Here is a 22,444-nt window from a genome sequence, read left to right on the forward strand (position 1 = left end):
AAAAGCTGTTCATTCTTCCTGTAAAGATCACATGTCATGGTCTAGCTGTCAATAGTGCCATCTGCTGGGTGAGTGGTGCCTTGTCGAGTCTAATTGGTTTTAGCAAGTTTACTTCGTAATTATCGTATTCTTTTTCTGCTTTTCCCTTTCAGGGGTAGCCACGGGGAGTTATCGGTCTCCATCTAACACTATCTTCTGCATCTTTTTCTAGTAAATAAGTAAATTTCATATAGCACCTTTCACAGGTTAAATCACAAACTGCTTTACAAAAAAACAAATGTAAAAAACACAAGTAGCAAAAGCATACATAAAAAGAAAAATAAACAATATAATTAAGAAAAAAGTCAAAACAGAATACATATAAAAAACATACAACATAAAACTAGTTAAAAGCCAGTCTGAATAAATGTATCTTCAACTGCTTCTTAAAAGAATCCACACAGCGCACATTCCACAGCCTAGGGGCCACCACTCTGAAGGATTTATCCCCCCTGGTTTTAAAATAGGTTTGTGGAACCATCAGCAGCCTTTGATTGGAAGATCTCAGACTGTGAGAAGAACTGAGGAGCTCCAGAAGTACAGAAATATAGGCTGGGGCTTGACAACACAGTGTCATAATGCTAATAGCAGTTAGGCTCTGACAGTGAGCACAGATATGGAGGCAGGATGTCAGGTTTAATAGTCTTTATTGAAAAGCGTGTTAACGGTTTGGCTGGTCATCCGGGGGTCTGAGGACAATTGGACTGGGCACTATGGAAGAGAGGTGAGAGGTCATAATGGATGATAAGTAATGCGTGGGTAGAGATGAAGCTTACTGTCGGACTTGGAGTTGAATGTTCCAGGGAGGGTGAATCTGTCCACTGAGGCTGAGTTTGGCAGGCATTGTGATTCGGTGGAAAAAGCAGTATCTCTCTCTGTCACACCTGCAGCACACCTCACCACTGTCTTACAGCTCTCATACATGTACCGCCCCACTCTAGCATACGTTGCTGCTACTCCAGACTTCTTCATACAATACCAGAGCTTCTCTCTCAGCACACTTTCATCTGCTTTCTCTAGATCTACAAAACACAATGCAGCTCCCTCTGACCTTCTCTGTACTTCTCTATCAACATCCTCAAAGGAAATATTGCATCTTTTTCTTGGTATGAAACCATACTGCTGCTCACAGATGCTCACTTCTGACCTCAGTCTAGCTTCCACTACTCTTTCCTATAACTTCATGACTCACTTGTATGACACATCAACTTTCTTTCTCTGTAGTTGCCACAGCATTGCACATCTCCCTTGTTCTTAAAAATGTATACCATAACACTTCTCCTTCACTCCTCAGGCTTCTCGTTCTCTAGATCTCATAGAACAGCCTAGTTGAAACCAATACTGCTCTCTCTCCTAGACACTTTCATACTTCCAGATATTTCATCAGGACCAACTGCCTTTTCACTCATTCTTTTTAATGCCTTCCTTACTTCATCCTTACTGATCTTTGCTACTTCCTGATCCAAAATGGTCACTTCTTCTGCTCTTTGTTCTCTCACAATTTGCCCATTCATCAACTCTTCAAGGTACTCCTTCCATCTTCCTATCACATTTGTTGTCAGTACATTTCCATCTCAATCCTCAATTACCCTAACTCTGCTGAACATCCTTCCCATCTCTGTCTCTCTGTCTCACCAACATGTATAAATCCTTCTCAACCTTCTTACTGTCCAGCCTATCATACAACTCAGTGTATGCACTTTGTTTGGCCTTGGCAAGTGTCCCACTTCTTCTTAGCTAATCTCTTTCTCTGTACACACTCCTGTACTTCCTCGTTCCACCAACAATGTTCTTTCCAGAAGACATACCAAGTATTCTCCTACCTGTCTCCCTGACAGCATTAGCTGTGGTTGTCCAGTCATCTGGAAGCACCTCCTGGCCACCCAGAGCCTTTCTCAACTCCTCCCTGAAAGCTACACAACTGTCTTCCTTTTTCAGCTTCTGTTACTTTCTTCTCTGCTCTGTCTTCCTGGTGATCTCAATTGTTTTTGTTTTAATAAAAGGGGAAAAACACATTAGAAGTCCATCTAAGACATTCTTAAAGGTCAACCTCGCTCTGATAGTCTCAGGCATACAGTGCTGTGGAGAAATATATTCCTGCTTACAGATTTCTTATTTTCTTAACTTTTTGTCACAATTACATGCGTCAGATCATCAAATAAATTTTTATTGTCAGACAAAAAAAATTAAAGTAAGTTCAGAATACAGTTTTTAAATGATGATTTTATTTGTTAAAGGAGAAACTATGGACAACAAATCTGAGGTAAAATGATTTGCGCATTGTAACTGAATTTGAAGCCACAGGGAGAAATAGTATAAGAGTTTTGTAATTGTAGATTTTTTTTTTCTGTCTTTCACAAATACAAAACAACAGTTATACCTCTTCAGATTCTTAAGTACAAGTGGACAAATTGTATTCTGGTAGTCACACATCAAAAACCTCTTACATTTACAGTTTTGCTCCATTTGATTCAAAACAAATTCACACACCTACATTAACAACCCACAAACATTTATCACATTTTTCCTTTAAAACAAATCAGCACAAATCTGCTGTTGTGAGTCACAAATGCTGCTTTACAAGTCACACATTCTTTTTGTCGCACATTCAATTATGCCCCAAACATACGGCAGATAGAAGAGCAAAACCATCTGTGACTTGTAGGTAATTCGTATGGCCATACAGCAGAGGGCGCTGCCTGCGCTTACCTAAGGAAACCCAGCAGTCAATAGTTTGTGACTGTGAGTTTGTGATAGATTAGAGTGTATATAGAAAAAATGTAAGGACAGCAATGTGACAGTTGGACTAACTCTTTTGTCGGTGAGTTCCCCTCATGGAAGACCAGATCCTCATTGCACACAAAGGCATACCTTTGGGCAAGACACTGAACCCACTACCTACCCCTGATGTTGCTACAGGTGCATAAAGACATGGACATTGCTTTGAAAAGCATTTCCTAAGGAATGAAAAGGAATAAAATATGGAGACTACTAGTAAATAATAATGATGAGTAACAGTCTTAACCTTTGGTGGGTACTACCAGGGGTGAAAGTAGTTTTAAATTCTTACCGGTACTTAGGGGCGGAGCTAGAGGGGGGGCTGGGGAGGCACTGGGGGTATGTATGCATGGATGCATACATACATACATGCATACATGCATACATGCATATTATATATATATATATATATGTATGTAATTGTTACTCTCATCTGTGGCCCCTTCGACATCTCTCTCTCTCTCAGCAAAGTCCAAACACAAACTAATTAAAATGTATCAATATTTTATTTTACTGTAGGCTGTCTGTATTAGGCAGAAATTAGAATCAATTGACAATGTAATATATATTTCAATTGTTAAAGAACTGCCATGTATGAAACAATGATAAACCATTTTCTGATGTATAACTTTTCCATCTTTTCTGCTGAACAAAGAAGTTATTGTTCTCTGCATTGTGGTCAAGTTTTGATTTTATTTAAATAAAACATTTGACAGTTCGGTTGTTTTCGTGATTTTACTTAAAAGTCTGTAGATGCTAAGTGATTTATTGTTCGTTCTGTCCTATTGCAAGCGGAGTTTTTTTATGTCTGTGCACCACCTGTGTAAAATCTCCCAGTCCATTAAATCAAACGCACCGATTTCCTTGGTAACCGTTCTGTTTCGGAGGCAAACGCGCATGCGCTCTCGTATAGCGTATGTGAAATCTCTGGTCATAAGCAGTGTTTTCGAGTTGTACTGTGTTGTTGTAATTCAGCAAAATAACATGAAACTTAACAAGTTAATCTCTCTTTGCTTTTAACTGGGGTATTTAGCAGAGAGCAGACAGATATTAAACGTAGCGGTGCTCGTTTTAAAGGCTGGCCGTTTACAAAAGCCTCGAGCTCCGAGGGGAGAGAAGCAAAGCAAGAGCATGGAGGCTCCATCATAGCAGAACAGTTCAGAAACTATTTGGAATGAGGGGGAAAAAAGCTATATTTATGTTTTAGACTGGCCTTTGTAGAATATAAACTATTTATGTGTGTAATATTAACTATCTATGTGTGTAACTGACATGTGTACATAGAGCATAGGGTGTCAAGCTTAGGGAGTGAAGCCTAGAAAGTGCAAGGTCCTTAGGGAGGGAAGTAGAGAGTCCAAAGTCATAAATTAGTGAAGGACAAGGAATCACCGATGGGGGAGAAGAATACAGGGGAGAACAGCGCACAGAGAGGACAATGTCATAAATTGGGGAAGGAGACAAGGCTGGAGCCAGACACGATAAGTTTGTTATAGGAGAAGGACTAGAAGTACTCCTTATTTGGATATGAGGTTATATGGTTGCTGGGGAGATATTTACAGACAGGATGATTGTGTATGTGTACTGCATAGCAGCGAAGGGTATATAAAGGTATTGTAGCCCCTCCAAGACGGACAACACACAGACGTTTCCAGGTACCAGTCTAAGTGTGTGTCCCCTCTCTGAATTCAGATTGGTTTTTTATAAACTTGTGGAAACGTACTACTGATCTCTGACTGAGGATTGTCCTTTGGCTGCCAAATAAAAGAGTCGGGGAGAGGTGAGGAGTAATGTAAGAGTTAACTGACGGCCAGTAAAGTTTTCCTACCTCAACACCTTTGGTAGTAGATCTGATGTTCTTTGTGTGCTCGTGAATGTTTGCAGCCGTAACTGGTTCTGGATGACGGCTTCATAGCAGACAGCCGTTCCTCCCTCTTCCCTTCTCCCGGGGCAGAATCTTTTAGTGGTACGCAGTACCGGACCGGCTTACTTTCACCCCTGGGTACTACTAAAATATTATCTCTTTAAGTACCCCTGACAGATACACTGAATTGCTAAACAGCTATCATTACAAATGATATTTACAAAGGAAGATAGCCACAGCTCCGATGCAATCGGTGCCACCAGGCCCTCTGACCGCCATCACCACGCAAGGCAGGTGAAGTATCTTGCCAAAGGGGGCTGAGACGGACAGAGTGGGTGTTTGAACCAGCATCCCCGTGGTTACTGGACGAACCCCTACCATCTTAGCCACAGTTGGACTACTTGTCTGACTAATTGTAATACATGTAAGAATGTGAATATTTGTTTTTGTGTGAGCTGATCTGCACCTCAAGTGTACTCAAATGATACAAGTAGAGAGAAAAAGGAGCACTATTTGACATTCCTCAAGTAGATTTCAGTTTCAGTTAGACAAACCTGTGAAAAGAGGAGGTAATTATTATGACTGAATTGAAAGTGCAGTAGTCCAAAGGTACAGTATCGTCCCCTCCCACAGCAGAGGCAAGGTTTAAAACTACTCTGTCCCCTCTGTCTCTCCAACTTTGCTCTCTGCCCTGGCCTGCCTGTCTGCCAACCTTTATCAGATCCCTCAGACATCCATTTTTAATTTTTTTTCAAAGAAAAACCTTCAGAATGGCTTTCAGGGCCACAGCAACCTCTTACAGCACCCCTGGTCACAACTTCAGCAGCAGGTCCTACACTGGAGGTTTCAGCACCAGGTCCTACAAAATAAGATCCTATGCAGGTGCTGGCTTCAATGATTCGAGAGCATTTGGCTTCAGTGCATCTCCCACCTTAATACCTAACCGTGGATCAACTGTGTGCTCAGGATTGGGCGAGATTAGTCAAGCCCCCGTCACAGCTGTGGCTGTTAATGAGAGTCTGCTGGTCCCCCTGAACTTCGAGATTGACCACACATTGCAAGCCGTTCGCACCCAAGAGAAAGATCAGATCAAGGGCCTCAACAACCGCTTTGCCTCCTTCATTGACAAGGTAAGATATGCAGGAATTACTTTAGTATAGTTCAAGATTCAGTTACAGAGTGTAAAAGCTGCTTTACAGCCCTGACATTGTTAGGGTCGTCCCATATCATAACATTTTAATATATATATAATAAAAACTTATTATGATATAAGGTTTATTTTTTTATTTTGGCCATCTCTTACTCCTACTACACACACACACAAGCGCACCGACACACACACAGTCACTCTCATTGCTGTTCATTCTGAAAGTAAAACGGTGATGGTGGTTATACAGCTCTACGCTATTCTGTAATAACGTCCCAACAGCTCAGTAGTGTCTGCTTAGGCTTCCGGTACTGCTCTAGCAATAAAAAACCCAAACGACAATGCTATTTTGGTAGTTACAATGGCTCTGTGAAACCTTTTGCAAAAGTTGCAATGAACTGCTTTATTTGTACAGTTTCTAGTCCTTTCTACTACAATAGCAGGGTTGGTTGCTGTTTCTATTTATCTGCCAGTGTACCGGTACTTCTTCTCTTGTGTCCTGAAGTAGTTTGCTTTTTTATGTTTGTTCGTTTTAAAGTCTCTTGATGGTTTAGCTTTCTCATATACTGTAGCTTTTGTTGCATAGCATTGAACCCAGCTGTAGCCTCACATTCAAATAGAGACTCATCAAACAATCTTGGGGGTAAAACAACTATGCATGGTTGATTAATCCTTTACAAAATTCAAAATATAGTTATTTGGCCACATTTGGCTAGTGGCAGGTGCTAACTTCCACCTCTGAGGTCCAACAAGTCACAGGTTGACCCTTAATTTATTGATGGCATTGCAGAAGAGCCATGACACCCATGAAAAACTGTGGCAGGTTGAGTTAGTTGGAGAAAATCAGTCCTCTGAGGTGTTAGTAGTGCAGGGTTAATATTTAATAACGTCAGCTGGTTTTATGTCTTAGTCAATAGCCGCCCACTGGCAGGGCATCAACTCTCCTCCTGGAACAATGATTTAACAAAGATAAGGAGAGATAAACTTCATCCAAAGTTTTAGTTATCTTTCTGATTAGCTTTATTGCCCGCATGATAACTTATTACATTTTTAAAGTACAGTGTCCATGAGTCTGGTATCTGCTTCCACTATTACTCCACTATACAGAAACAAGTAAACTAGCTCTTCAGCAGAAATATCCCCTGTGCAATTTCAGTCACCACTGTCTTTCTGCTCTTCTCTTATCAAAACCTATTTTATGCAGTTTAAAATTTATCCTTGTGTATTCAGAAGACAACACTATGCCACACCTTTATCCCAGTTGAAAAACAGGAAGCTATGTAGAAGAATTATTGGCTCTCTTTCTTCATCTCTGCCTTTTTACCTACCTGCAATTTAACACTAGAACTCCCAGGGCTGTCAATTTGATGGTTTTGAAAGTTTGACATGCCATAACTGTGGTTTATTAAAACTCTCATCTTCCTGGCATCCTGACTTTTTCTAAACCTGTCTTGTGTATTCCTATGTCTCTATATTTTAAAAATAACAAAGTAAATAAAAGATCTCAGTATTTCTACCTCTAACTACCACAGCCGCTATTTTGACGGCCCTATTATTTACGTTGATATTTTTTTCCCGCGGCCGAGTACGCGCGAGCTTTGCCTAGCAACCGCCACTCTAGAATGCAGTCTGAGAAGGAGATTGTTGGCATCCTACAAATGGCTTCTAGAAGGATATGTTCTGCTCAAGAGGCATTTGAAATGCTTCAAAAATTACATGATTGTGATTCTGTAGTCCACAGGGATTCTGACGGCTCTTGGTCAGCATTCAGTTCCCTGACAGCGGGTTATAGAGTGAGCCTCCCCGGACTAAAAAACACGAGTCGTCCCATTAGCAGGAGGTTGTGGCGCATTATTTCAAGGCAGTAAAAGACTAGCCTATGTAACGATTTTATCATTTTAGGCTATAGTTTTTAGATTAGTAAACTAATAATATATAAACTATAGCAACAGTACCACAATCAGCGCAGGTTCAGAGACAGGGAGACGAGCTGGTGCCCAGTGCCCAGCAATAAACCCAGCAAACCAGCTCACTGGCGGGAGAGAAACTAAAAAACAAGGTACTGATAATGGAAAAAGAAATAAACAATAAGTTAGGTCATAGATATAGTAGCCCAGTAACAACAATCTGTTCTGCGCTTTATTGCATTTTCATCGCAAGACGAGCGCACACCTGGGAAGGAGGAGGAGATAGGAAAGGATGGCACTGTGTGGACAGTGGTAGGGGAGGAAGAAAGTAGAGGGAGGCGTCAGAGCCAGAACACGCCCAAGATGCCCAGACCGTGTTCCTCTGCTTGGATGACGCCGAAATGCTCATCCACGTTCAGGGCTGCAGGGTGGCTGAGGCCTGCAGAGTTTTAGGAGATGATTCCTCCTCGGACATGAGTGTGGATGAGCTGCAGGCATTTTTAGCACTAGTTTATGTCCGCGGAGCGAAAGGGGGACGTAACATGGAGCTTTACAGCTTTTGGTCAGATTAGTAAAGATTTTTTTTTTAAATGTACCCACTACTCTGTATTATTTTTCAGTACTATTTATAAATAATAATTAAACATAATAGGTTTTGATCAAATACTATTATTAATTCTTGTCAAAACCATAATTTTATAGCGTGCAAGAAAGCCTGTATCATTCTGACCAATGCATACAGAATGCTCGCCGTCAAATTGACGGGCTTGGGAGTTCTAGTAGAGTTAGAATTCTGGGAGTTCTAGTGATAAAGGAGAGTTGGCCACACTCTACACAAAAGCCTTCACTCTATATAGGGTTTTATGCATTTTGGACATCTCTAGGGATTTTGATGTGTGATGAGAAAACATATAAACTTACATGTGCAGGTAGGACAGGAAAAACAGGCTGGTCGAAGGGCATGAATAGTGTAGTAGCAGGGTAGTTTCCAGAAGGAACCAGTAAGGAACAATGACCATAAGGGAGTATAAATACTGAGGGGGAGTGGATAATGGAACAAGGAAGCTAATCAGAGGGGAATCAAGAGCAGCTGGGGAAAGAGGGACTGAAGGCAACTGAGGGAGAGTGGCTAATTACCACAGATAAGCAGGGAGTGCAGGGAGGTAACAGAATACCTCTAGCTGAACTGAAATAAGTAAATAATAAGACTACCAAAAGAACATAAACAGCGAGAAAACAGATCTATAAGAAAACACAAACTAAAAAATCTAACATACAAATCCAGGGAAGTATCAAACACCAGAATGAATCTAATAAACAAGAATGAACTGAAATAAAGCAAGTAAAGAACCTGGCAGTGAAGAGAAAGTAAACAGAACTCAAACTCAAAACCCCAAACACAGGCAGATTATGACAACTGCATATTCCTTAAATGAGATTGCAGTTTTAAATCCAATCAAAGCAGATATTCTTCCCTTTCATTTCTCTAAACTAAAACAGAAAGTGCATAGAAGAAGATGCTGTATAGTGATGTATTTATGAACTGAAAAAAAACTTTTCTGTTTTGAAGCATTTAATGACCAGTAAAAAAATAAATTGAGGTTTTTCTGCATTTAACCTGTCAGTTGCAATTTAGATCAAACCACAGTCGCACTGGTCAATGTCAATTATTTTCCAATTCAATGGTGCATCACTTTAAATCACAGATACCAGAAAGAGTAATTTAAGATAAGGCATTTACTGATAGTGTGCCCTACTCCAATGAAATATCACACCAAGCTTTAAAAAAAAAACACATGCCATTTCTTTAATATAGCACTTACTCACCCATCTATAATGTTCAGGAGGCTGCAGTCTCTTCTGTTTTTCTTGACAGGAACACATCTGTGATCCTAGTTATGATATTTGGGCCCAGTGATGCCTCCAGTGTTGCTGCTGACCTGGGTTTGTTGAGTCAACATTTAAAACTAGTAGCAACAAACCTTGGTGTAAAGCTTCACAGCAATCTCAGATTTGATGCACAGATTAGCACAGTGATCAAGTCCAGTTTTAGTAAACTGCATGCTCCAGGAACTAATCCATTTCTTTCTTTGCATCGCTTTGAGTTTGTCACAATTTATTTAGACTACTGAAATTGACGTTATTCTTGTCTGAGTCGTTCATCACTTGCTCGTGTACGGCTGGTGCAAAATGCTTCTTTTTGGCAGCTATCTGGTTCAAGAAAACATGAGCACATTACCCCAGTTTTGGCATTACTTCACTGCTTGTCTGTTAATTTCAGAGCTAATTTTTAATTTCTTGTTTTTGTGTTTAATATCTTCATGGCAATGCTCACAATATTTGTCTGGCCTTTTTCAGCCCTATGCTTCTTCACATTCTCTCAGGTCAATACCTAAAACAAAGAGGAAAGTTATATTTGTGTACAGTTCTTTGGCCAGCTGTGTTGCTTTAAAGTGCGACACAAATAAAGTTGGATTGGATTAAAAAAAAGATAAGCAATCTTAGAGATTTCTTCTGTTTTTCTTTTTTTTCCCTCATACTTACATGTATTAGATGAATAAACAATTTTAATACCTACCCGCAATAATCAAGGTAAATACAACATGCACTTTAGAAATGGTGATTTCAGTAATAAAGGGAACAAGCTGTCCAGAACAACCTGTATAATATATCATCTTTCTGACATTACGAAGTAGGCTGTAGGCTGTAGGCCTCCATCGAGCCACAGAAAAAGAACATTATACTGACAGTCAAACAGGGGTATAGAAGTGTAATGGTGTGGGGTTGCTTCGCGTTTTTAGAACCTGACCAGAACTTGCCATAACTGATGGAACCATGAATTCTGTTCTCTACCTGAAAATACAGAAGTAGAATGTCTAGTCATCAGTCTGTAAACTTAATCTCATTTGGATTTTGAAGCAGGACAATGATCCAAAGCACAGCAGCAATTCTACCTTTGAATAGCTCGGAAAAAAATTAAGCTTTTTGAGTGGCCCAGTCAAAATCCATATGTCAAGGATGGCATTGGGTTACTGCTGACAATATTTTCATGCTGAGCAGTTTACTGAAAAACTAGGCTACTGCTTAGCATGTTTACTCAGGGTTTTGATATGACTTAAAAATTACTCAGAACTTTTAGTGAATCTGTTGAAAAACTCAAAGCAACTCAATCACTGTACTTTTTTGACCAGTTGTACAGCTGAATGGCTATTCTTTACTAAACAACTTGAGCACACTTTTCTGAGCAGGTATAGAGCAGGTCACATAATACAGACAACCAGCAAGCTGCATTAGCCAATACATTCTCTGTCATGGTAAAAGACACTGTAAGGGGTGGAGGTACTTTCTTGTAGAAAGTTGATATGATTATCTAATTGTTGATTGTTTTTCAATTTCTCCCTTTGCATAAGGTCCGCTTCCTGGAGCAACAGAACAAAAAGCTAGAAACCAAATGGAGCCTGCTCCAGGAACAGACCACCATCCACTCCAACATCGATGCAATGTTTCAAGCCTACATCGCCAACCTCCACATACAGCTGGACAGCCTGGGCTATGACAGGATGAAGCTGGAAACCGACCTGCAAAACATGGACGGTCTGACGGAGGACTTCAAGAAAAAGTGAAGAACAGCTATTTCCTATTCTATTAGATGAGGCTTTTCTGAATGTTCAAAATCATTTCATAACTTTTTTGTCCTTCTCAGGTATGTAGATGAATTCAACAAGCGCACAGAGTCTGAGGACGAATTTGTCTTTATCAAGAAGGTAGTCACTGTCATCAGTTAACTGGACTTAAAGTTGCAGCTTAGATAATGTGCTGTCACTCTCCATCATCATTTAACACTTTACTTTCACAACAGAAGCAAAAATAAGCCCCTTTATTTTTAATATATCACTTCCTAAAGAGCACGTTTCTTCCAGGGTGTTAATGAGGCCTACATGAATAAGGTTGAGCTGGAGGCACAGTTGGAGAGTCTGACAGATGAAGTTAACTTCCTCAGGTCGATCTATGAGGAGGTATGGCACACACTTTCCTTGTTTGTGTTAGATTATTTTCCATCCTTTTAACCCATTCAGCATAATTAGTGAGGTGTAATTCCTGTCAAGGCATTTTTTTATATTTCTACTTCATTTCTTTTTGGAACCTGTTTCTCCTTTGCTGGGTGAAGTTTATTTTTTAATACGCACCTTGACCTGAGTCATGTGCAATCTCCAAAATTAGTTCAGTTCAATGCAATTACATTCAGTCATATTTAGTATTCTAAAGTACTTGGCTATTTCAAAAAAACAAATCCTAATTTAACTGTAATACAATCTCCCATCATGAGGGTGCAATTGTCGGTAGGTGCCGATGGCGAGATGGAGATGAAGTCCCTTTTAACATCAAGTAACCTCTACTTTCATAGTTCACAAAGTGTGGAACAAGTACCCTTAATGTACTTGGTGGTAACTGGGCTGCCTTCAGTGGGGCCCAAGAGAAAAGATTGATTGTGTTTGGTAAATGCAAATTAATTGGCTGCTTATGTAGTGTTTCATTGAGCCATGAAGTTAAAACTTGGATCTGGGAACCAGTTCCGAGTCTTGATACCTGTGGAATTTAGCAATTTCTATGCTAACGGACCTGGGAAACTATGACTAGTAATACAAACTGACGTGTTTCTCTGCATTTAGTATTTCAGACACTGTAGTACCATGTTCACTGAAGGAGTTAGTATGGCACTGCTGCGTGAAAAACTTTATGAGATACAAGTCATTAACAGGGCAAATTAATTGCTTTTTATGTTAATACACAGTAAGACAGTGAATAACGACAAAACTAAATGGATAAGTGAGGAAAACACAAGCTGCCATAGCTATAGCTTTTAAAAATTGGGCGAAATTGGACAAATTCTTGGAGATAGCACAAGAGAGGAGCCTGAAAGCTCTACAGTTAAACTTGTCTTCACTCCAGTCAACTGTGTTGACTTCAGCGTAACTGGCTGCCAATACAAATGACATTCTTACTGCATTTATATCTGGCCAAACGTTTCCAATATGATTGGTGTAGCTCGTTCTGGTCCCTGAACAACTCTGACAATGATTGCTGGCATTTTCAATACCACATTTACCTACAAATTATTGCATTGTAGTTGATAGTGGGTGTGTTGCTAATGGGGGAAAAATCTTAAAATCCAGATACGTTGGAGCTGCACCTCAGTCTTATTCCTATGATTTACACCTCTCTGGACCATTACCCAGCTGCCCTGTGCTCCCAGCGGCGCAAGATCTGCTGCAAGACTGTTATGGGCCTGAATATCTTTTGTTTGTTTAGTGTTTCAAAGCCATACCACTGATTCTAACAGTCTTACATTTAATTCTAAAAAAAACAGTTCTTATGTTTACCATTATATCAAACGAAAGTGAAGAGATAACTTAATATGGAACAACAACTAAACAGCAGTGACATATGTAGACATCATGCTAAATGATATCTATTTATGTTAGAGTTAGTGGAGCTTAGATAGACCAGTAAGACTAAATGTTGAGAAACCAAAATGTTAAAGGGTTAAAAACACACATTGCCTATTTGTTTAATTTCCTCAGGAACTGCGCGAGCTCCAGACCCAGATCAAGGACACCATAGTCGTTGTGGAGATGGACAACAGCCGCAACCTGGACATGGATGCAGTTGTGGCTGAGGTCAAGGCACAGCATGAGGATATCAGCAACCGCACCCGTGCTGAGGCAGAGACGTGGTACAAAACTAAGGTAATCAATTACTCCAAAAGTATTTAACGCTTCACTGGTTCACCTAGAGCTGCGCCAGTTTATAAGATGTTTTTTTATGTTAATTTAGTATGAAGAGATGCAGACCTCTGCCAACAGATATGGAGATGACCTGCGAACTACCAAAGCAGAGATTGCAGAACTCAACCGAATTGTCCACAAACTGACATCAGAGATTGATGCAATCAAGGGGCAGGTAAAGAAAAGTGTTTTCTCAATTTTGTGCTGGACCATCCAACAGTTTATACTGTCAGGTCTGTTGAGGTTACAGTGTTATTTGATTAATTGCTTTTCAGTGCAACAACCTGGAGGCCCAGATTGCTGAGGCTGAGGAGCGTGGTGAGCTGGCTGTGAATAATGGCCAGGCTCACATCAAGGAGCTGGAGGAGGCACTGCAGAGAGCCAAGCAGGACATGGCCCGTCAGATCAGAGAGTACCAGGATCTGATGAACGTCAAGCTGGCTTTGGACATCGAGATTGCCACCTACAGGAAGCTGCTGGAAGGAGAGGAGGACAGACTGGCAACCGGCATCAAGGCTATCAACATCTCCCAACAGAGAAGTAGGTTGCCTTAAAGTGGATCAGAAGGCTTAATACAATTTACATTCTCCCTGATTCTCTAACATCTGATTTGATTCTCAACAGTGAGTTACAGTGGTTTCCCCAGTATGGACAGAATGAAGAGCAGCTACTCCAGCGGCGGCTACGGCAGCAGCCTGGGTGACTTCAGCAGCGGTAGCTCCGGCGGCTACAGCACCACCCAGAGCAAGAAAAATCTCATTGTCAAGACCATTGAGACCAATGATGGCAAAGTGGTGTCTGAGACCTCCAAGGTCATTGATGATTCTGCTGTGTAGATCAGAGATGAAGCTACAGTTGGGGCCAAAATTATTCATACTCTTGTCAGATTTAGATTAAAACTACAATTTTCTTTCTAACAGGAACTGAAACAGGCATCTCTCAAAAAATAACAATAATAATAGAAAAATATAATTTTATTGTTTTTAATTACACTTTCCCCAAACAATGGCTCATTAAATATTATGTATACCCTTCTATAATATGATGGATAATCTTTATTGCCATTGCAACAATAACCCCCTACTTGTACCTGCTGGCCAGCGTTTTGCATGTTTCCACTGGTAGTTTAATGATTTCTGGTATTTTGATGAGATTGTGATGAGTGCCAAGTCATGGAGCCCACATAGCAAAAGAGATCTGGCCTTGTTGTGGCCCATAAAAGGCAATTACATCGGGCCAACATACCCAAAGAATGACAGCCCTTTGATGGCCCAGATCAGGTTTTCCAGTGATGGTCCACGCATGGGTGTGCACCATCACTTAGAACATAGTGGTGGCTCTGTACTGGCCCAGAACAGTTTCAGTACTGGCATCAAATGCCAGCCTAATATACAGCATCTTACAAAAAGTAAGTATGCCCCTCACATTTTCGTAAATATTTGATTATATGTTTTCATGGGACAACACTGAAGATATGACACTTTGATACAATGTAAAGCAGTCAGGGTACAGCCTGTAGTACAATGTAAATTTACTGTCCCCTTTAAAATAACTCAATAGACAGCCAGTAATGTCTAAACTGTCTGGCAACATGTATCATATCAGTGTTATATCTTCAGTATTGTCCCTTGAAAAGATAGAATATAATATTTACAAAAATGTGAGGGGTGTACTGACTTTTGTGAGATACTGTAAATTAGGCTGGCATTTGGCCACCACTATGTTTTAAGCTGCCGATGTGATGGCCCATGTGTGAGCAATCACTGGAAAACCTGGTCTGGACCACCAAAGGACCATCATTCTTTGGGGTATTTTGCCTGGGTGTAACTGCATTGTATGGGCCAGAGCTAGAGGTGGAGGTGGGAGGGCGTCCTTGCCATAACCCTAATTATTAGCTCCCTCCACATATTCTCTATCAAATTTCAGTCAAGAATCTGGCCGGGCCACTCCAAGACATTAATATTACTTTTGGTCAAATAAAAAACATACTGCCAAGGGTATGGATAATTTTGACCTTAACTGTACTTGTGTGTCATGATCTCCTCTGCCTCTCTGGTAGTTTTATACTCACAGCTCACCTACCTCAACTATTGTAGTGACTAGGAGGCTGTTGTGGAGAAAATGTCCTGAGGTAATGTTTTTACTGCCAAACTGAATTAAGGTTTGTTAAATAAATGTAAATGAATTTGCTTTCAGTTTAGAAGACATCTTAAAGAGGAAAAATATTGATTTCAGAATATATACTTGAATTATATGATTAAACAGGAGAAAGATTCCTCATTTGATGAAAGTTTAAAGTGATTAAATCTTTGGAACTACTTTCTGTCTTATCCTTATTCATTCTGAAAATGTATTTTCATAATAGGGTTAGGCTGTTAAGACTGTAATAATTAGGGAAAAGAACTGCACCAATTCTGACTGCACAAAAAGGAAAAAAAGAACCCTTTGATTGTGATTATAAAGAGCTTTCTCAAGACATCATTCATGACACATTTCATACTGGTTAAGGTCTGAAACTGAATTAAAACCAGTTTTAACTAGACGTTTGTAATACCTACTAGATCTTTAATAACTAAAGCTTGTGAGATGTGTCTCCTATGAAGAGTAACCACATACACACTACAGCTTGTGCAGTGTCTGCTCTATTCAAACTATGATCCACTAATCCTTCGCAGCTATGATTGCTTTAATTTTTATCTCTTAACATAAAAGCTGAAATGGATTCTTAGTCTACCAGTTAAAATCTTTTAGCAGAGTCTTTAATGAGAGAATTACTCTCCATCTTGGTATCTTTGAAGATGCAGAAATTAAATGTCCGTGCTTGCTTTGATTGAATATTTCCACTAAGGTGGTCTGCTTTTATCAGTGTATAGTATTTGGATGCAACCTCTGTAATCCTTTGATATTCTGATAGGGGGATGGGTTTTAGTGCTGTTTTAGCAAGCAAAAATACATAACTTATGTCATGTCATAATATAGTATATAGTATTATAGTATAGTAATAGTGATAGAAATAGTAATGACCAGGAGATGACTGGAAAATAAATAGTGGGGATATTCAACCAATGAGAAACATTTAGCATCCTCCCACCACATACCTTCACCTTTACTTCTGGGTTCATCCAAAAAGTCCAGCCTCCCTACCTGGGCAGTTTGTGAGGTAGATTTCTACCAGCTTTTGTCTGATTTGGCTTGGTTTCTATAGAGGGAAATGCAGTGGGAAGAAAAACTACCTCTGAAAATTACCCTAGTTTCTGAAAAGGTTCCTGCAGTGCAAACCTTTACCCTTCACCTGCCTCTGCATCTTGGTCATCCTCATTTGATACACTGCCGATTTTGCAGGTTTTCCAACTTCCAAAGCATGTAGAAGTCTTTAATTTTTCTCATAGGTACTCTTCAACCGTGAGTGATGGAATCTAAAACAAAAATCCAGAAAATTACATTGTGTGATTTTTAAGTAATAAATTTGCATTTTATTGCATGATATAAGTATTTGATTGCCTAACAACCAGTAAGAATCCCGGCTCTCACAGGCCTGTTAGTTCTTCTTTAAGAAGCCCTTCTGTTCTCCACTCATTATCTGTTTGAAGTCATTATCTGTATAAAAGACACCTGTCCGCACACTCAATCAAACAAACTCCAACCTCTGCACAATGGGTAAGACCAGAGAGCTTTGTAAGGACATCAGGGATAAAATAGTTGACCTGCACAAGGCTGGGATGGGCTACAGGAAAATAGCCAAGCAGCTTGGTGAGAAGGCAACAACTGTTGGCGCAATTATAAGAAAATGGAAGTTCAAGATGATGGTCAATCTCCCTCAGTCTGAGGCTCCATGCAAGATCTCATCTTGTGGGGGCATCAATGATCATGAGGAAGGTGAGGGATCAGCCCAGAACTACACAGCAGGACTTAGTCACTGACCTGAAGAGAGTTGGGACCACCGTCTCAAAGAAGAACATTAGTACACGCTACGCCGGCATGGATTAAAATCCTGCAGCGCATGCAAGGTCCCCCTGCTCAAGCCAGCGCATGTTCAGGCCTGTCTGAAGTTTGCCAGTGACCATCTGGATGATCCAGAGGAGGAATGGGAGAAGGTCATGGGGTCTGATGAGACAAAAATAGAGCTTTTAAACTCCTCTCAACGCGTTTGGAGGAAGAAGAAGAATGAGTACAACCCCAAGAACACCATCCCTACAATGAAGCATGGAGGTGGAAACATCTTCTTTGGGATGCTTTTCTGCAAAGGGGACCGGACGACTGCACCGTATTGAGGGGAGGATGGATGGGGCCATGTATAGTTAGATCTTAGCCAACAACCTCATTCCCTCAGTAAGGGCATTGAAGACGGATCATGGCTAGGTCTTCCAGCATGACAATGATCCGAAGTACACAGTCAGGGCAACTAAGAAGTGGCTCCGTAAGAAGCATCTCAAGGTCCTGGAGTGGCCTAAGCCAGTCTCCAGACCTGAACCCTGTCGAAAATCTTTGAAGAGAGCTGAAAGTCCATATTGCCCAGCGACAGCCCCGAAACCTGAAGGATCTGGAGAAGATCTGTATAGAGGAGTGGTCCAAACTCCCTGCTGCAGTGTGTGCAAACCTCGTCAAGAACTACAGGACCCGTCTGATATCTGGAATTGCAAACAAAGGTTTCTGTACCAAATATTAAGTTTGGTTTTTCTGATGTGTCAAATACCTTTATCGTGCAATAAAATGCTAATGAATGCCCTAAAAATCACACAATGTGATTTTCTGGATTTTTGTTTTAGATTCCATCACTCACAGTTGAAGAGTACCTGTGATAAAAATTAACATTCTTTGCAAGGAAAACCTGCAAAATTGTCAGTGTATCAAATACTTGTTCTCCCCACAGTACGTCTGTCCGTCTTGTGCTTCCTCCTGCAGGCAGGCGGTGAGGTTAATAAACTCCCGCTGCAGCTCATATGAGCTCATCAAGGCAGCTTTGAAGGAGTAGCAGAGGAGACAGAGAGTTGCAGTTCTTTCTCTGCACTTTAGTTGTAAACTGGCTCCAGTAATTTAACTTTTGCCTTCCTATTTGAAGTTACTTACCTCTTATTGTGACTGCTGTCAGATCTTTGGATCTCTAACTTCTGGCGTTGGAAACATCCCATCACTTCCTCCTTTATGTTCCCAGTTTGGTTTCCATGCCAAACACCTGTCTCATACCGGATCCTCTCGATCTCCTCCTAACGCCTTCCTGGACAAAATTAGCGCTCTAGTCCTCCTGGAAAACATTCACCTGCCAGTCCGCCGTCCTCCTGCCTTTCACCCTCACTTGGAAAGTAAAAGCCGCTTATTCCTGCCAACCTCAGACCCAGTTGATATCTAACACCATCTCTCTAGGACAAAAAAGCCCCACTAGAATCATGTAAAATCAAACCATCACACTTAATTTATCAATCTTTAAAACATCCTCTTCCTTCCTGTTCTCACAGTATTCATCAAACTATCTTTCACCATCTGCTTTCTGGCTCACTGGACTCTCATCTTCTGGAAGATCTATGTCAGGTTCTCCCTCAATGATTCTGAGAAGAATTATTTCTGTCTCTCTGTGTGTCAGAAAGCTGTCTTCTAGAAACCTTAGTACAGGATCCTGCCATTAACATTGGAGCTGTGCAGTATATCAAATTACAATATCAGTGTGTGTTAACATCACAAAGAATTGCTTTGCTTTTTAGTTAGATCTTATATCACAGGTAACATTATTTTAAACTCTTACAGATAATTTATTTAGTCTGGTGCATGGTCTCAGCCTTGATGCTGAAATTTAACATGAATTTTAGTGGACAACACACTCAAGCTGATGAAAAGTAGTGGGTAAATTATGATAAAGGGAAAATTTGTCATTTGCACGTTGAAACAAATCAAGATTACAATTGTAAACTGTCAAGTTACTTCATAGATATTCATTTTATTATATTTCGTTTCATGCTCACTAGTGTTCCTACTGTTTCACATGGAAACATTGTCTGCTAAATACAAAGAAATAGCTTGGATCAAAGTTAAGCCATGTGTTAGAATGGCCTAGATAAAGTCCAGACCTAAGTCTAATAGTCTATGGCAAGACTTAAAATGTTTCCAGACTTTCTCCATCCAATCTGACTGTGCTTGATCTTCAATAAATAATCTCCAAATGTACAAAGATGGAGACGGACACTAAAAGGATAGAAACTAGAACTGCATCAAAAAAATTCTTTATAAAGAAGTATGTTTCATATGTTTGTTCATACAAAATATTGAAAACCATGTATCATTTCCCTTCCATCACACAAGGTTTACAACATAAACCTAGAACACCTAAAGAACAAGAACTTTAATGTCTTTTTCTAGTCGTTTTCTGCTTTATAATATATTAGTTAATACAGTTTGCTAAAGGTAAACTTTTTTGCTGTACAGGTCCTTCTCAAAATATTAGCATATTGTGATAAAGTTCATTATTTTCCATAATGTCATGATGAAAATTTAACATTCATATATTTTAGATTCATTGCACACTAATTGAAATATTTCAGGTCTTTTATTGTCTTAATACGGATGATTGTGGCATACAGCTCATGAAAACCCAAAATTCCTATCTCACAAAATTAGCATATTTCATCCGACCAATAAAAGGAAAAGTGTTTTTAATACAAAAAACATCAATCTTCAAATAATCATGTACAGTTATGCACTCAATACTTGGTCGGGAATCCTTTTGCAGAAATGACTGCTCAATGCGGCGTGGCATGGAGGCAATCAGCCTGTGGCACTGCTGAGGTCTTATGGAGGCCCAGGATGCTTCGATAGCGGCCTTTAGCTCATCCAGAGTGTTGGGTCTTGAGTCTCTCAACGTTCTCTTCACAATATCCCACAGATTCTCTATGGGGTTCAGGTCAGGAGAGTTGGCAGGCCAATTGAACACAGTGATACCATGGTCAGTAAACCATTTACCAGTGGTTTTGGCACTGTGAGCAGGTGCCAGGTCGTGCTGAAAAATGAAGTCTTCATCTCCATAAAGCTTTTCAGCAGATGGAAGCATGAAGTGCTCCAAAATCTCTTGACAGCTAGCTGCATTGACCCTGCCCTTGATAAAACACAGTGGACCAACACCAGCAGCTGACACGGCACCCCAGACCATCACTGACTGTGGGTACTTGACACTGGACTTCTGGCATTTTAGCATTTCCTTCTCCCCAGTCTTCCTCCAGACTCTGGCACCTTGAATGACATGCAGAATTTGCTTTCATCCGAAAAAAGTACTTTGGACCACTGAGCAACAGTCCAGTGCTGCTTCTCTGTAGCCCAGGTCAGGTGCTTCTGCTGCTGTTTCTGGTTCAAAAGTGGCTTGACCTGGGGAATGCGGCACCTGTAGCCCATTTCCTGCACACGCCTGTGCACGGTGGCTCTGGATGTTTCTACTCCAGACTCAGTCCACTGCTTCCGCAGGTCCCCCAAGGTCTGGAATCAGCCCTTCTCCACAATCTTCCTCAGGGTCCGGTCACCTCTTCTCGTTGTGCAGCGTTTTCTGCCACACTTTTTCCTTCCCACAGACTTCCCACTGAGGTGTCTTGATACAGCACTCTGGGAACAGCCTATTCGTTCAGAAATGTCTTTCTGTGTCTTACCCTCTTGCTTGAGGGTGTCAATAGTGGCCTTCTGGACAGCAGTCAGGTCGGCAGTCTTACCCATGATTGGGGTTTTGAGTGATGAACCAGGCTGGGAGTTTTAAAGGCCTCAGGAATCTTTTGCAGGTGTTTAGAGTTAACTCGTTGATTCAGATGATTAGGTTCATAGCTCGTTTAGAGACCCTTTTAATGATATGCTAATTTTGTGAGATAGGAATTTTGGGTTTTCATGAGCCGTATGCCAAAATCATCCGTATTAAGACAATAAAAGACCTGAAATATTTCAGTTAGTGTGCAATGAATCTAAAATATATGAATGTTAAATTTTCATCATTACATTATGGAAAATAATGAACTTTATCACAGTATGCTAATATTTTGAGAAGGACCTGTATTTGACAAGCTTTATGTTTGGTAAGCCCTTTTTAAAAAAACTGAAGGACAGTCAAACACTGAAATGTAGCTGAGAGTTAATAAACAAAAGGCATGTTTGCCCTTTTCTTGAGTCTACCACAAGAGGACAGCATTAGATGACTGAACAATGCATGTTACTCAGCAAGACAGGGTCTTGCATCAGTTATCAGTGGTCTTTAAGGAGCCATTGAGATTTGGAGCAATGATATCCAGTAATTCTGCAGAGTGAATGGATTTCTGACCACAGCCAGTAACACTGAATGAGAAAGTGAAGCCTCCAGATGTACATTTACATCATGTGTACAGTCCAGTTAACAACTATGTGACCCCTTACAGATTTTTACTTTTTTAGCCTGTTTGCTTTTTCACACTTTGTTTCATTAAACAAGGTTTAATATCAGACAAAGATAACCTCAGTATATAGAAAATCCATTTCCCAAATGATCAATTTTTGTATTAAGTGACAAAAGCTATTTAATCTGACCTAGCCCTGTATAGAAAAGTAATTGCCCCCCTTGTTAAATCATGACTCAAGTGTGATTAACCACACGAAAGCTCAAGTTCAGTTTTGCTAGCCACACCCAGGCCTGATTACTGCCACACTGGTAAAATCAACAAATCAGTTAAAAAGAACCTGTCTGAGGTAAAGAAACAGACTAAAAGATCTCAAAAAGCACCACATCATGCCTTAATCTAAAGAGTGGTGTACCTTCCAGGGAGTGGTCTGTCTGTCAAAAGTACTCCAACAATGCAGTGATGACTCATCCAGGAGGTCATAAAATAACTCAGAACAACACCTAAAGCACAGCAGTCCTCACTTTTTGTTCTCCAGCAGAAACTCACTTGGGTTTTGCAGAAGGATGATAATCTAAAACACACCTGCAACCCCA

General features: G+C 40.3%; 1 protein-coding gene across 2 annotated transcripts; it reads left to right on the forward strand.

Annotated features, from left to right (window-relative positions):
• The first annotated feature begins 4,659 nt into the window (after window positions 1–4,659).
• Window positions 4,660–15,837, forward strand: LOC124866073 (keratin, type II cytoskeletal 8-like). Of its 2 annotated transcripts, XM_047361734.1 has the most exons (9): window positions 4,660–5,560; window positions 5,645–5,808; window positions 11,143–11,351; window positions 11,436–11,496; window positions 11,653–11,748; window positions 13,315–13,479; window positions 13,568–13,693; window positions 13,794–14,058; window positions 14,143–15,837. In XM_047361734.1, the coding sequence occupies exons 1-9, from the start codon at window positions 5,449–5,451 to the stop codon at window positions 14,352–14,354; spliced, it is 1,410 nt and encodes a 469-aa protein (XP_047217690.1). In that variant the 5' UTR covers window positions 4,660–5,448; the 3' UTR covers window positions 14,355–15,837. The 2 variants fall into 2 exon arrangements, with proteins under 2 accessions (XP_047217690.1, XP_047217683.1); XM_047361727.1 differs by having other exon boundaries at window positions 4,660–5,808.
• Window positions 15,838–22,444: the final 6,607 nt, after the last annotated feature.

The sequence above is a fragment of the Girardinichthys multiradiatus genome, chromosome 1, assembly GCF_021462225.1.
Source record: "Girardinichthys multiradiatus isolate DD_20200921_A chromosome 1, DD_fGirMul_XY1, whole genome shotgun sequence".
NCBI lineage: Eukaryota > Metazoa > Chordata > Actinopteri > Cyprinodontiformes > Goodeidae > Girardinichthys > Girardinichthys multiradiatus.